Source organism: Tenebrio molitor, chromosome 1 (genome assembly GCF_963966145.1).
Source record: "Tenebrio molitor chromosome 1, icTenMoli1.1, whole genome shotgun sequence".
Classification (NCBI taxonomy): Eukaryota; Metazoa; Arthropoda; class Insecta; order Coleoptera; family Tenebrionidae; genus Tenebrio; species Tenebrio molitor.
In genome coordinates this window covers 46,840,257-46,854,060 of record NC_091046.1, presented here as the reverse complement: position 1 = coordinate 46,854,060, position 13,804 = coordinate 46,840,257, and the positions used below count along the sequence as shown (strand labels likewise).

General features: G+C 45.1%; 4 protein-coding genes across 5 annotated transcripts; 1 reads left to right on the top strand and 3 right to left on the bottom strand.

Annotated features, from left to right (window-relative positions):
- Positions 1–186: 186 nt before the first annotated feature.
- On the bottom strand, positions 187–2,390 carry GatB (glutamyl-tRNA(Gln) amidotransferase subunit B, mitochondrial). The gene is made up of 7 exons (XM_069060103.1): positions 2,168–2,390; positions 1,850–2,111; positions 1,304–1,619; positions 1,022–1,257; positions 661–974; positions 488–611; positions 187–437 (listed from the first exon to the last, which is right to left on the bottom strand). The coding sequence occupies exons 1-7, from the start codon at positions 2,248–2,250 to the stop codon at positions 219–221; spliced, it is 1,554 nt and encodes a 517-aa protein (XP_068916204.1). The 5' UTR covers positions 2,251–2,390; the 3' UTR covers positions 187–218.
- Positions 2,391–2,864: 474 nt separating this feature from the next.
- msk (importin-7 msk) lies at positions 2,865–8,229 on the top strand. 2 transcript variants are annotated; one of them, XM_069060079.1, is made up of 10 exons: positions 2,873–3,128; positions 3,186–3,497; positions 4,257–4,562; positions 5,092–5,530; positions 5,587–5,987; positions 6,039–6,527; positions 6,578–7,211; positions 7,266–7,526; positions 7,585–7,728; positions 7,785–8,229. In XM_069060079.1, exons 1-10 carry the CDS (start codon positions 3,045–3,047, stop codon positions 7,847–7,849), a joined length of 3,135 nt encoding a protein of 1,044 aa, XP_068916180.1. In that variant the 5' UTR covers positions 2,873–3,044; the 3' UTR covers positions 7,850–8,229. The 2 variants fall into 2 exon arrangements, with proteins under 2 accessions (XP_068916170.1, XP_068916180.1); XM_069060069.1 differs by having other exon boundaries at positions 2,865–3,128; positions 6,578–7,526.
- On the bottom strand, positions 8,222–9,349 carry UbcE2M (NEDD8-conjugating enzyme UbcE2M). The gene is made up of 3 exons (XM_069060283.1): positions 9,068–9,349; positions 8,921–9,015; positions 8,222–8,871 (listed from the first exon to the last, which is right to left on the bottom strand). The coding sequence occupies exons 1-3, from the start codon at positions 9,171–9,173 to the stop codon at positions 8,524–8,526; spliced, it is 549 nt and encodes a 182-aa protein (XP_068916384.1). The 5' UTR covers positions 9,174–9,349; the 3' UTR covers positions 8,222–8,523.
- Positions 9,350–10,697: 1,348 nt separating this feature from the next.
- Positions 10,698–12,915, bottom strand: LOC138134068 (uncharacterized). The gene is made up of 9 exons (XM_069052169.1): positions 12,773–12,915; positions 12,583–12,720; positions 12,369–12,536; positions 12,176–12,318; positions 11,956–12,120; positions 11,372–11,558; positions 11,156–11,323; positions 10,966–11,108; positions 10,698–10,916 (listed from the first exon to the last, which is right to left on the bottom strand). The coding sequence occupies exons 1-9, from the start codon at positions 12,810–12,812 to the stop codon at positions 10,749–10,751; spliced, it is 1,320 nt and encodes a 439-aa protein (XP_068908270.1). The 5' UTR covers positions 12,813–12,915; the 3' UTR covers positions 10,698–10,748.
- Positions 12,916–13,804: the final 889 nt, after the last annotated feature.

Below are 13,804 nucleotides of genomic sequence, written 5' to 3'. Positions count from 1 at the left end.
TTTCGCGAATTCGAACCAAAACGGAGTGAACTTGATATATTGGGTGAGTTGAATTCAGGAATAGGGAAAATTCCGGTCACAGACGACATTTTGTGGTCTGGGAGCAAAAAAAAGTTTCATTTCAAAACATTTTATTGTTTCCACACTTCTTAGAGACCTATTCAGAGTAAATAAACACATCACCAATCATATAAAGAATTTTACTACCATCCTTACAACTATTTACTCAAAAGCTCTTTCAGAATTGCGTCACACTTGGCCATGTCGGCTCTTTGCTTGCTCTTCGCCGCAACGCACCCCATCAGCGCTTTGAAAACTTTACTCTTCCCTGCCTTGTACTGCTTGACGACTTTTTCATTTTCGCGCAAAACTTCCTCGCATATCTTGAGCAAATCGCCGCGATCCGTGATTTGCATCCAGTCGTTTTCCTTTACAATCTGCAACAAAACCGTTCGTACTAATCGACAAGAATGTAGATTTGCGCGACCTCTAGTGGAGTTTTATCGGTGCCTTGCAGGACCGCCTCCAACACGCGCTTGGCGGTGTTCCTGGTTATGCGCCCGTCCTGCAGAAGTTCCGCAATTTCGGCGAAACCTTCACAGTCGACTGCGCTGCAACGAAACCGTCACTTAAAAGCGATTTATTCGCGTTTTCGCTCACTGTTGTGTCGGGTCCAGGTTCATCTTGTGAAGCGTCGTCAAAAAGTCGTTGATCAACAGGTTGGCCAACAGCTTTCCGTCCAGATTTCTGTTCCGCGAGGCCCACTCGAATAGTTGCAACAAGACTGCGTCACCGACCAGGATGACGGACTGCTCTAGTGTCAACCCGAGGGAATCCCGCAATCTACACCGCGTTTGTTCCGGTAGTTCTGGCATGGTTTGGCGCAGCTCGTCGGCGTTCACGCAGCCGTGACCCACGGGCCCCATCGCGACGTGCAAAGGGGGCAGATTCGGCTCCGGCATGTACCTATAATCCTGCCCCCGATTCGGTAAAACTCTTCCTCGGGTCAAAATCAACGCACCTGCTGCTGCTCTTTGTCCCTCATCGCTACCGTGATTTTCCGCGAGGCGTCCCAAGCTCTGGTTTCGTTCTCCACGACCCCCCCGGACTCCTTAATCTGAATCTGTCTCTCGATCTCGTATTTGACCGCCCCCGCCACCCCTCTCACCGACCCTATATTTTTTATTTCAGCGCGAGTACCCAGTGCTTCCCCTTTTTGGTGAACGGAAACATTAGCGTCCACCCGTAGAGCGCCCTCTGTAATCAACTGTAAACCGTGACCACCAATTTATTTCGCGTTTACCTTCCATCTTGCACGAACAGGTGCCGATTCTTTGCAAGATCGTTACCAATTCTTTCACAAGAGCCGCCGCTTCTTCGCCGTCCTTCAGGTCCGGTTCAAAAACCACTTCCATCAGGGGAACCCCCGCACGATTTAAGTCGACCAAACTGCGATCTACATCGTGCAAGCTTTTGCCGCTGTCCTGCTCCAGCTGAAGCTGTTTGATGTGGACTTCAGTCTTGTAGGGGGCTTTGTGAATTCCAGGAGTGAAAACTTGGAATTCTAATTTACCGTTTGTGGCCAGGGGGTACCGCTGTTGGGTTATCTGATAGCCAGCCTGACAATGAATAATGACTTAAGTTCATTTAAACCACTTAAACCACTCTGCTCAGTTTTCATTAAAACACTCTGAGAATCAATTGCTTTCAGACTAAATTAAACCCTCCTGTGTGCTCAGATAATACTTGCAAAGTTAAGTGGTGCTCATAAAATGCATTAAATCAATAAAAACATGTAAAAATCGTTTATAAATCTTGAATTTAATGTGTTTAGGTCAATAAAACTTACAGGCATATCTGCATAAAAATAGTGCTTCCTGTCAAACATCGAGACCGGACTGATCTGGCAATTTAACGCCAGCGCCGTTAGAACGCCGTACTCGACGCATTTTTTGTTAAGCACTGGAAGCGTCCCAGGAATTGCACAATCAAAAAGTGAGACATTTGTATTGACAGGAGAAGAAAAGTTGGTGGAGGCTCCTGAGAACAGTTTGCTGACTGTGTTGATTTGAGCGTGGACTTCTAGGCCTACAACGCTGGTCCATTTCGTCCTGTTCACACAACAAAGCTGTTACGTTACAACTGTTGATTCGCTGTTAGAAAATACCTTGAATCTTTTGCAAAAAATCGTTTCACTTCAGAACATGAATAACGATTATTAGGCAAGCTCGAACGCAATTTTTTTAACATTTCTAGTACTTTCGCTAACACAAATGTTTTTTTTGTTCACGTTTTTAAAAGAATTCATGGATTTTATTTCAATATTTTTAAATTGAGGTGACATAACCTCAAAGTTGGGACCAGTGTTGCCAATCCCGTTTGAAAGGACAATCCAGAATTTAAATTTGAGATTTTGCGACTGTATTGATTTAAACATAAACTTGTAAATCTATCGCTGTGGTCTAGTTGTTCTTGTTTGTATAAAAATTTGTAGTCTTATCGTGATAGACGCAATCTGGTGTTTTTTGTAAAATATCATTTAATCGTTTAATTTTCCGAGACGGACATATTCAAGAGACGGTAATTTTTTAAAGCCGCGAGTACTTTGCTGGTTGCGTCGGTCCATTTGTTTGTTTGTTGAAGAGTTATGTGTTTGCATTTTTTTAAATGGTCTGACATCATTCACTCAGAACTTGTTGACAAGTGTAACCAACTGCTTCGGCAAAAATTGTTGGGACAATTTTGTTGTCGTGGGTGTTATTTATGAGTTTTTCTGGTGAACTGTATTTTTTGTGGGGCGACGTGTCGAGTTTGTGAATTTTCGGTTCGGCGGTTTGGGCAAAATCGGCGCGAGTCCGGGTCGGGTTGGCAGCCGTGGAGCCGGCGACGGAAAAGCGTGCATTGTGCGGTTCCGCAGTTGGCTGCCGGTCACGTGACCGTTTATGTCAAATGTAACCGTGCGGGGCGATTGACGGCCGAATAATTCTCGATTCACCCCCGACACAGTTGTGGAATAAAATTAAAGTGACCGAATAGCCGCCACGATGGAGATTCGCAAACTGACCGAGTTGCTGAGGGCCACCATCGACCCGAACCAGCGGCAGCAAGCGGAGGCCCAGCTGGAGCAGGTTGGGTGAACATGTGCTCGCGCTTCGGCCGCTCAATGACCGACTCTTTCTCCCCAGATCCACAAGATCATCGGGTTCGCGCCCTCGCTGCTCTCCGTGGTGATGATGGGCGACTGCGACATGCCGGTGCGCCAAGCTGGGGCCATCTACCTGAAGAACCTGATCTCGCAGAGCTGGCAGGACCGCGAGGTCGAGGGCGGCCAGCAGTTGCCCTTCGCCATACACGAGCAGGACCGGGCGCTCATCAGGGACAGCATCGTCGACGCCGTCGTCCACGCCCCGGACCTCATCCGGACCCAGCTCTGCACCTGCGTCAACAACATGGTCAAGCACGACTTCCCGGGCAGGTGGACCCAGATCGTCGACAAGGTTCGTGGCCAGGCCGACTCCGCGCTGATTCATCATGGGCCGTGACGCGGTTTCATTGCTTATTGTTTAACTTTAAATTCTATGATAACAAACAGCGGGAGTGGAGGAATGTTTAGATTGCAAACACCCACAATTAAGACGCGAGCTGCATCCCAACACATTAATCACCCGCTCTTGACTCACCTCCACCCGATCCGCTTAATCGTGCACGTTGCACACCATTTTACCAATTCCGTGAAGAGAAGAATCATCTTCAATGCGAGCAGATCTCGAGCTTCGCTCTTTTCAGTAAAGATGGCGCTCAACATCTCAAGCGAATCGGCGCCATTTTGCAAAATGGCAACTCGTCTTAACAAAAAATTCTCAAAAGCAACAACAATTAGGAGACAAATGGGGGCGAGGGCACTTCCGAGAATTAAACGATTCTTCTCAACCCAGAACCCCAAAAACCCAAGTACTTTGCAAATGCGTCGAAAAAGCCTTGCCCCAAGAGTCTCCGACCACCGTGCGTTTTTCGGTAATTACCCAGTGTACAAAAAAAAAGTTACTGATAAGCAGAGAACAAAGGGCAACAATCCGGATGTTAGAAGAAAGCAATTGAGATACCACCGGAGCTAATCGGCCCTAATCACCTTTGTAGTTTACTTTTGGTCGTAATCGTGATAAGCGGTGACGGTCGCGGGTTATCGCCTTGGGTGACCCGCCGAAAGAGGCGCCAATTTCGTCGCTCTCCATTGACGATCTTCTCTTCTTTCGCAGATAAGCATCTACTTGTCGAATCCGGATCCCAGCGGGTGGCACGGCGCCCTTTTGTGCCTCTATCAGTTGGTGAAAAATTTCGAGTACAAGAAGGCCGACGAAAGGGGGCCCCTTCACGAAGCGATGAACCTACTCCTGCCGCAGCTCTACCAGCTGATAGTTCGCATTCTTCCAGACGCTTCCGACCAATCCGTGCTCTTGCAAAAAGAGGGTTTGAAAATTTATTTCGCCCTCACCCAGTACATGTTACCGCTGGATCTGATCACGAAGGAGGCGTTTGCGCAGTGGATGGAAGTTTGTCGGCAGGTACGAAAGAATTGGGTCGAAAAAATGTACGCTGAAAGTGGAGTGGTTTGGTGTTTTTCTAGGGGATTTACCGATTTTTGTTGGGTTGGCAAGGGTTAAACAAATGATCGTTCATGTATTTGACAGTTTCCAAACCGTGTATTTTACGTTCAAGGTTAAGCGCAACAGATCATAAAGGAATATGTAGTTGCGCTCTATTAAAAATGCAAATGAGATTTATTTAAAAAAATATTTAGTTCAATGTCACAAGCCATTGCACGGAGGGTCACGTTAGATAGCTTGGTCTTGCAAACAAAGATGGCTACTTTGACGTTCGTGGTTTTTTTCCTCATTTTGTAGTTATTTGCCGACGATTACGTAAAGATTTACCATACCAAGGTGAAACTGCATCCACGTTTTGCATTATTTTATCGTGTCAAGGTTAGACGGTTCGATCAGAGATTTTTTCCTTCGATTTGTCATCTCGATCGGAAATAAAAATTTGTCTAGTAGAAAATGCATTTAGGAAAGGGTTTTATCCTTCGTGCAGGTGGTGGAAAGACCGGTGCCCCCCGCCGCCCTGCAGCCCGACGAGGACGAGCGCCCCGACCTGCCTTGGTGGAAATGCAAAAAGTGGGCCCTCCACATCTTGTACCGTATGTTCGAGCGTTACGGTTCTCCAGGTTTGGTCACCAAAGAATACAACGAGTTCGCCGAATGGTACTTGCAGACCTTCAGCGGCGGCGTGCTGGAGGTGCTGTTGAGACAACTGGACGGGTACAGATCGGGTCACTGGGTACCACCCAGGGTGCTCCAGCAGACGCTGAATTATTTGAACCAAGCCGTCTCGCACGCTTACACGTGGCGCATCCTCAAACCCCACATGCCGGCCATCATCCAGGACGTCCTCTTCCCGCTGATGAGCTACTCGCCCGAAGACCACGAGCTGTGGACCGTGGACCCCCATGAATACATCCGCGTGAAATTCGGTACGATTTCGACCTGGTGGAGTCGAGTGCTGACTGTTGAAATTGTTTCGTTGCAGATGTTTTTGAAGATTTTGTGTCTCCCGTCACCGCAGCGCAGACTCTATTGCACTCGTCCTGCAAGAAGCGCAAAGACATGTTGCAGAAGGCGATGACGATGGTGACGCAGGTGCTGACCAATCCGGTGACGGAGCCGCCGCAGAAAGACGGCGCTTTGCACATGGTCGGCTCCCTCGCGGATGTCCTCCTCAGGAAGAAGGTTTATAGGGATCAGCTGGACCAGCTCTTCATCAAGTACGTGTTTCCGGAGTTCAACAGCGACAGAGGACACATGAGGGCGAGGGCGTGCTGGGTGTTGCATTACTTCGCGGAGTTCCCCTTCCGCCAGGAGAACGTCCTGATGGAAGCGGTGAACTTGACGGTCAGGGCCCTCCTCCACGACACGGACCTCCCGGTGAAGGTAGGCGCGAGAGCGGGCGTGTCCGACGATATTTTCAGCGTGGAGTTTCAGGTGGAGGCGGCGATAGCGCTGCAGTCGCTTCTCAACTACCAGGAGAAGTCGCAGAAGTACATCGAGCCCCAGGTCAAGCAGGTCGCCCACGAGCTGCTCACCATCATCAGGGAGACCGAGAACGAGGACGTGACCGGGGTGATGCAGAAACTGGTGTGCGTCTACACCCAACAGTTGGCCCCCATCGCCGTCGAGATCTGCCAGCACCTGACGACCACCTTCAACCAGGTGTTGGACACCGACGAGGGCTCCGACGAGAAGGCGATCACGGCGATGGGGCTGCTCAACACGATCGAGACGCTGTTGACGGTGATGGAGGAGCAGCCGGAGATCATGATGCTGCTGGAGCCGACGGTGCTCCAGGTCGTGGTGCACGTGCTGCAGAACGAGGTGAAAGAGTTTTACGAAGAGGTCCTGGCGCTGATCTACGACCTCACCAGCAAGCACGTATCGCAGGACATGTGGAGGGTGTTCGAGTTACTGTACCAGGTTCGTAGCGGAGACGGTATTCAGGCCGCGATTTTGACTCGCTTCCCCAGGTCTTCATCAAGAACGGCCTCGACCACTTCACCGACATGATGCCGGCCTTGCACAACTACATCACCATCGACACGCCGGCCTTCCTCAGCAACGAACAGCGCCTCCTCGCGATCTACAACATGTGCAAAGAAGTCCTGAACAACGACTGCGGAGAGGACGCCGAATCTCACGCCGCCAAATTGCTCGAAGTGGTGCTGTTGCAGTGCCAGGGCAAGGTGGACCAAGCGGCGCCGATGCTCGTCGAACTGGCCGCCTCCAGACTCCTCCGCGAAGTCAAAACTAGCGAATTGCGCACGATGTGTCTGCAAGTATTGATCGCCGCTCTCTACTATAACCCCGGGTTGCTTTTTTCCGTTTTGGAGAATATGGCCAACTTCACGGACAGTTTCATAAAGCAGTGGTTGCACGACACCGACTGCTTCCTCGGGATTCACGATAGGAAATTGTGCGTTTTAGGACTGTGCACTTTGATCACAATGGATAATAAACCGAATTGTTTGGTAGAGATGGTGCCTCGTGTGATACCTTCGTTCATTTTGCTCTTTGACGGTCTGAAGAGGGCTTACGCGGCTAAAGCCCAAGAGCAAGCGGAGGAGGAGGAGAGCGATAGCTCGGACGGGGAGGTCGAAGGGGGTAAGCGCCGACGACGCGGCCGCCGTCGTGCACGGACTGATCGTTGTTTTGCAGAGGTCCTCAGTTCGGACGAGGACGAGATCGACGAGCAGGGCCAGGAATACCTGGAGAACATCTCCAGAAGGGCGATCTCGGCGGGCAACGCCGCCGGGATGGCAATCACCGGAACGATCAACGACATCGAAGACGACTCGGACGACGACGACTCGGATTTCGAGCCGAACGAAGAGACGATGTTGGAGGCGTACACCACGCCGCTGGACGAAGAGAACTGTCCCATCGACGAGTACGACGTCTTCAAGGAAGTCATGACAAGTAAGTGGGATGCCAAATGGGGAGGAGTGAGGTGGCTGACGTGCGTCGGTCGTTGCAGGATTAGAGAGAATGCAGCCAGAGTGGTACAACGCCCTCACGGCCAACCTAACCGAGCAGCAGAAGAAGAATCTGCTGGACATTTGCGTGTTAGCAGACCAGAGAAAGGCAGCCAAAGAGAGTAAAAGGATCGAGCAGTCGGGAGGTGAGAGAGAGACGGTGGTGCAGAAGTGATTTTTTTTTTGTTTTTTGTCGTTGCAGGTTTCATGTTTACACAGCACGAGGTGCCCACATCCTTCAAGTTTGGCACTCCGAAACCTTCATGAACGAGTCTCGAGTTCGTAACAAAATTTTATTGTGACTGAATGTAAAATTGACTGTTATGACAAGTGAAGTGATTATTTGTACAGTTGGTAATCTTAATCTTTTTTAATTTTGATTAAGTGCCTTTTTATTAAAAAAAACACGGATGTAAACAATTTAAATTTACCTAATATAGATTTAAATAAAAACTGTTTATTTCCAGTGTGACACACGGTCCATTGTAATTGTTCTGTGTAAGCCTGTGGACTGTATTTCTGTCTTACATTTAGTTTAATGGATATTCTTTTTCTCTTGTCTTAGGGAAAGACAGTGTAGCAAATTACATTATTTCTATATGAGAGGTGTTAAGTTATTGCATTTTAATAAAGCATTGCTTCGATTTCTTGTAGAGTTTTATTATGAAAATTATCTATATCCTTAATTAAATCAGTTACATTTCACTGAGAAGAAATTACAACACACCGTCAGGTGATAAATATTTTTATGGAGTGAGATGATCACAAATCGAATAGATCCAACGATTGTGGCGAACGCTGACAAAAAAGCCAAACAAAACAACATAATGATAGCTTTAATAAACAAAATTAGTAAATTAGGTATGCAAGAATCACTTGAGTGTCCTCGTCAACAGGCATAAAACAGTAAACTTATAAATAGTTCTTTACACATACGAGGATCACTTGAGACAGCGGTCGAAATAAGTACTGCCAACATACCCTCCTCTCATCGCCTTCTGCACGTTCTGCTCGAACAATCTCCTGTTGGTGGTGAGCACCTCTGCCGCCTCCTTGTTGAGGGGGTCCTCGGGATTCGGCTCCAAAAACAGATACTGCAGCCCGTACACGATGCTGTTGATCGTCAGCACCGGCTTCCAGTCCTCCCTCAAGATGTTTAAACACACGTTACCCTGCTGGTCAATGTTGGGGTGGTAGACCTGAGTCTCGCATTTGACTTTGGGGGGCTCGTGCGGGTAGTTGGGCCCCACTTTGAAACTAAACACGAAACGGCCAGTCTTGTAGAAGCCCTGAAAGCGCACGATTAGCCTCATTCGACGGAACGACAGAGCGACGAACCTCGTCCGGACAGATCACCAGTTTGAACGACAGCAGATCGTCCGGGTCGGGGAATTCAGTCGTGCAAGTCTTGGGCAGATTCAACTCGTTTATATCTGGAAAAGAGAGCGGATGATTGCTAGTGGGGCGTAGCGAGGCGACTACAACCTTTTGTGATTCTCAACTGGGCTGCAGAGGCTTTCTTTTGATTTCCTGGTCGCGGCGAGGCTTCTCCATCTTTTTTCTGTTGTTTCAGGGAAAATAATTTTATCATATTTAACTAGCTTGAGAGGTGGTTGATTCCTTATATTAGCGTAATCGTCGGTTTACTGTTATCACAATTTACAAAAACATGGGAAAGAGTAGTTTCTTTGGGTGATTTTTTTGTATAATTTTTCACATCTGTCAATGTCAAAACTGTCAAATGGTCAGACGTGTGCCGAAATCTGCATTACCCACGGTTCAATCCCGCCAGAACAAATGTCATTTCAAATACAGTTTAATCATCGTTCAAACTAATATCTTATCAACAATATTGCATACTTTTTTACTCTTCAATATCTTCCCACAGCTCCTTGTAAATTCTTACACGCAAATAAACTTCTAACGGTGCTTTTGGAACATTGGCGGTTAAGTCTTATGACTCTTATGTCATATCTTTGTCATACAATAATTTGCAGAGTTTTTACTGTTTTAGTCTGTTTTAATTTAATCTGAATAACACATTTTGAAACAATACGATAACGAATCGCATCTTGTATGCTAATAAATATTTGCATTCTGCAAATAATTTTGTTACACCGGTGTTAAATGGGTTGCAGGTCATTGTGATAACAGCGTAATCTTGAATTTTTTATTTCTCAATTCTTCGTCAAACCTTTACAAAATCGCGATTTTTCGCTTCATTACTTGAAAAGACAACTTAGAGATATTCTGTAAATTTACTCAAAAATTTTCCCTGAGATTAATCCAATTTCAGATACTTTTTAATCCCGTTGTCTTTTCAAGGTCCTGTAACAATGGAATTATAAATGTAACTTAATTTTTATGCAAATTAGACCACTAAGAATATGGAAATTCATACGTAACACCAACAACTAAATATTTCGTGATAATTTTTTGTATTTATATTTTTTGGGTATTGTTCTCTGTCCTATATTTCCATAATATTGCACAACATTGATTTACAAAGTAATTACTCATTTAATACCAGTCATTGGACACGTCAGTTTACACCAAGTACCACTTTAAATCAACAAAAATCTAAAATAAATCTTTTCGCAGAACAGTAAATAAACACCTTTTAAATTTTGATTGCATTTGTTCGAAAAACGCTCGGAATTTTCCCAAAATCATCATGCACCAGTGTCCATAAACAACCTGGGAAAATTGTGTTTCATCATCTGTCAAAAAGTGTGCGTCCCACACAAATCGTACAATCACGATGATTTAGCATAAAACTCTTATTGGCAATTTAAGTCTATTACGTTATTTATAGCGTGTTTCCTTTGTGGGCGATTGTTGTTTGACCTCGCATTGCATCTCAAATATTTTCGGATCATCGCGTATAATCCATACAACCTGTCCAACAGTTCGACCGTTCAATATCCATAACGAAGATAATTTGGCTGCCATAGCGGCAGTTATCTGTAAAGTTATTAAGTCAAGGTTGATTCGCATCGCAGATAAGGTCAAACAAAAATAAAAAACGCGATAATTCGTGAATCAACAATTACACTTCCAAATTCTCTCGTTGCGTAACCGCAAGCCGGCGTTTCGCCGAATGATAAACAACTCGCTCGTTTCGCACGTTTATTTTTCAATTTTTACACATTTCGACAATACAGAATTAAAACTCAGTCTTGGGCCTGACTTCGATCCACTTCTTGATGGCCGGCAGGGCCTCCACTTTCTCCTTGAGGCCCTTCAGCTTCGGGTACTTGGCGAGCGTGTCCCCTCCGGACATCATGTCGAACATGGGGGCAGCAGTCGCCAAGACTATGTCAGCCCACGTCAACTGCAAAATCGAAATCAAACGACACATTTTCCGGATGGGACTGACTTACGCGACCCAGCGCCAGGTATCCGTTGTTCTTCTGGGCGATCTTCTCGAGACGCCCCAGGTAGTACGGGAAAGTCTCGTTGTTGAGGGTGTCCACCAAAGTCTTCTTCTTCGCCTCGTCCTTTTCGAAGTATATGGGCGTCAGTTCTGCGAAAACACTTTGTAGGTGATTCCCTACAGCGCGTTTTTCTTACTCAAGCGGAGGTCGTTGATGGTGTCGACGACGGCGTCGATCTCCAGGTTTTCCCAAGTGTCTTTTCCCGCCAGTTTCACCAGGTTCGCCACGTACCGCGCGATGGACAGGCTCTGGCCCACCTGCTTGCCGTTGTGCTCCAAGACGGGAAGCTGGCCGAAGGGAGTCTCTGCAAAACTGTTGTTAATCCGAGATTTTCACAGCTTTGAGTACCGACTGTCTTTGTGTTGGGGCCAGTCCTCTCGCTTGATGCGAACATCCTCGAAGTCGATGCCTCCGTACTTGAAGAGGTAGCGAGTGAGTTCGGCGGCGCCTCTGCCGTCGAAGTAAATTAATTTGTATGCTGGGGCCATTTCAATAACAATTCTTTTACCAACTGCGCTAAACCTTTCACTACTAACGTTCTAGAGTAACTGGTGCTGTGGTACGCAACGTATGATTATTATAGGTTTCATTCTTATCTCCTCTAATTTGAGTATGTGGCTAATGTTTACCATTACTCTTCAGATTTTATCGGATAAAATATTTTTGTCATTGTTATTCAATTTACAAAGAAAAAATGATATTCATTCTCACCACAAGTCAACAAGAATAACACAGAAAATATCTAATGATGATGATAATTTTCTCAGTCAATATTAATTGAAAAAATATTTAGGTTTAGAGCGGTGGGTGTAAAAGAAACAGACAAAATAAAACAAAAAAACAAAAAGAATCTTACGAAAAGAGTCTGAAGAACAATAAAAAAATTACAATTGTGAGTTTTTATTTGTTTGTCACTTTGTCTAATACAATTAATCAATAATCAGTTTGGGGTCGTTGGTCGATCCACTTTTTGATGGCCGGAAGGGCGTTAATCTTGTTCTGCAGAGCCTTCAGATTTGGATATTTTGCAAAAGTGTCACCTCCGGAGAACATGTCGAAGCACGGGATCATACTGGCGAAGTACAAATCAGCCCAAGTCAACTGAAACGTCAAAGAAATGTTAGGCACTTGTGCGAAAATTTTGAAAAACTCTTACCCTCCCCACTGCCAAGTATCCGTTATTTTTCTTGACAATAGCGTCAAAGCGCGACAGATAGAAAGGAACGGTTTCTTTTGAAGCCGTCTCCATCTGGGTCTTCCTCCTCTCTTGGTCCTTCTCGTGGTAGATGGTCATAATTTCTGCAAACGTTAAATGAGCACGTGACGAAGCTACAATCTGTTCTTCTCACTGAGACGGAAATCGTTGACGGTGTCTACTATGGCGTCGATTTCCACGTTCTCCCAATCGTCTTTGCCTGCGATTTTGACAATTTTGCCCAAGTAGCGACAGATGCAGACGCTCTGGTTGATTTGTTTGCCGTCGTGCTCCAAGAGGGGCAACTGGCCGAAAGGAGTCTCTGGAAGAAAGCGTTCAAAGTGGGTTTGGGGAGTGTGTCAACTGACTTGTCTTCACTTGGGGCCAGTCCTCCAAGTTGATGCGGAAATCTTCGAATTCCAAGCCGCCATATTTGAAAATGAAGCGGATGCATTCGGCGGCGCCTTTGCCGTTGAAATACGTCAGTTTGTAAGCTGGGGCCATGTCTGGAAAATGAAAAATGAAGATTTTGGCAAAGTTAGTTGATGCTTGGCTTACTTGGAAGCTTTGTGTCAGGGTCCTGATAAGCAACTGACATTTTGTACCTATTAAGCTACGTGGTAATTATCGATTTCTATTATCTTTTATTTGCACGACTTGCGCCATTTCTTGGTTACTTTTAAAATTCTTGTAATCTAGGTTATTTAATACGTCTTTTAAAAACTCTCCTATTATTTCTAAAAATTAAACGACAAATTCTTGATGATTGGTAAACTATTACCAACGTTTCGCAGCGTTCCACTTTTGTAAAAATTTTATTCAAAACCATTTTGTACTTGAAAACTTTTCAAAAATGTTTGGTTTCTACTGAAGGTACTTTTTTAAATCTGGATTTGACAACATTTGTAGATATAATTCGGAAATTTCTCTCTGGATGCTTTATCGAAGGATATATTTTTCAATTTTACGAAAACTTTTTGCTTTGACAATTTTACGAATTGCTTACGAGAGCTTTAACTCGAGGGTTTAACCTTTGAATAAAAATGCCCAAATATCAATGAGTAAAGTTGTCTAAAGCAAAACATTTTTGTGGAAATTTGGCAAGATTAATTCCAGAATAGGTTAGGTAATTATTTATTTATAATACAGTCATTAAAAACACAGTTATTAAAAACAATTTGAGAATCTGACAGGAGTAGCATGCAATTTTAATCATTTTTGACAGATGACAGAATATTAGCGATTAGCCGTTCACGATTGTTTTACACACACAGCAGGCCTTGCTAGATTGGCGTCAGGTCCTGTCATTTGACGTTTCGTTTTTAAATATTCGCCTTCTTGTCAATTCCGTGATTAATTCAGTTAATAATAATTTACCCATTTTAATAAATATATTAGAAACGTTCTTGGGCTACAAATATGTTATGTATGCTTAATTTCAATTAAAATTTCAGATTATTGTTCCTAACGCCTTCACTTAATTAAAATGTAGCAAACTGGCAACAGTGTTTGGTTTAATTATAACCTAAAATAGATTTATTATGGCAAATGACAATCCTGAATTCCTGCCTAATAAAGTGTCAGATTTTC

Bases quoted from the DNA above. Each gene is read 5' to 3' on its own strand.
- GatB (XM_069060103.1), bottom strand. From the start codon at position 2,250: ATGTTAAAAAAATTGCGTTCGAGCTTGCCTAATAATCGTTATTCATGT. The intron at 2,112-2,167 runs GTATTTTCTAAC...TTGTGTGAACAG, and splicing joins TTTTTTGCAAAAGATTCAAG to GACGAAATGGACCAGCGTTG. The intron at 612-660 runs GTGAGCGAAAAC...GTTTCGTTGCAG, and splicing joins AACCTGGACCCGACACAACA to CGCAGTCGACTGTGAAGGTT.
- msk (XM_069060069.1), top strand. From the start codon at position 3,045: ATGGAGATTCGCAAACTGACCGAGTTGCTGAGGGCCACCATCGACCCG. The intron at 3,129-3,185 runs GTTGGGTGAACA...CTTTCTCCCCAG, and splicing joins CGGAGGCCCAGCTGGAGCAG to ATCCACAAGATCATCGGGTT. The intron at 5,988-6,038 runs GTAGGCGCGAGA...GTGGAGTTTCAG, and splicing joins ACACGGACCTCCCGGTGAAG to GTGGAGGCGGCGATAGCGCT.
- UbcE2M (XM_069060283.1), bottom strand. From the start codon at position 9,173: ATGATAAAATTATTTTCCCTGAAACAACAGAAAAAAGATGGAGAAGCC. The intron at 9,016-9,067 runs GTTGTAGTCGCC...TCTCTTTTCCAG, and splicing joins CCAGTTGAGAATCACAAAAG to ATATAAACGAGTTGAATCTG. The intron at 8,872-8,920 runs GTTCGTCGCTCT...GTGCGCTTTCAG, and splicing joins TGGTGATCTGTCCGGACGAG to GGCTTCTACAAGACTGGCCG.
- LOC138134068 (XM_069052169.1), bottom strand. From the start codon at position 12,812: ATGTCAGTTGCTTATCAGGACCCTGACACAAAGCTTCCAA. The intron at 12,721-12,772 runs GTAAGCCAAGCA...TTCATTTTCCAG, and splicing joins CCCTGACACAAAGCTTCCAA to ACATGGCCCCAGCTTACAAA. The intron at 11,324-11,371 runs GTCGGTACTCAA...ACAGTTTTGCAG, and splicing joins CTGGCCCCAACACAAAGACA to AGACTCCCTTCGGCCAGCTT.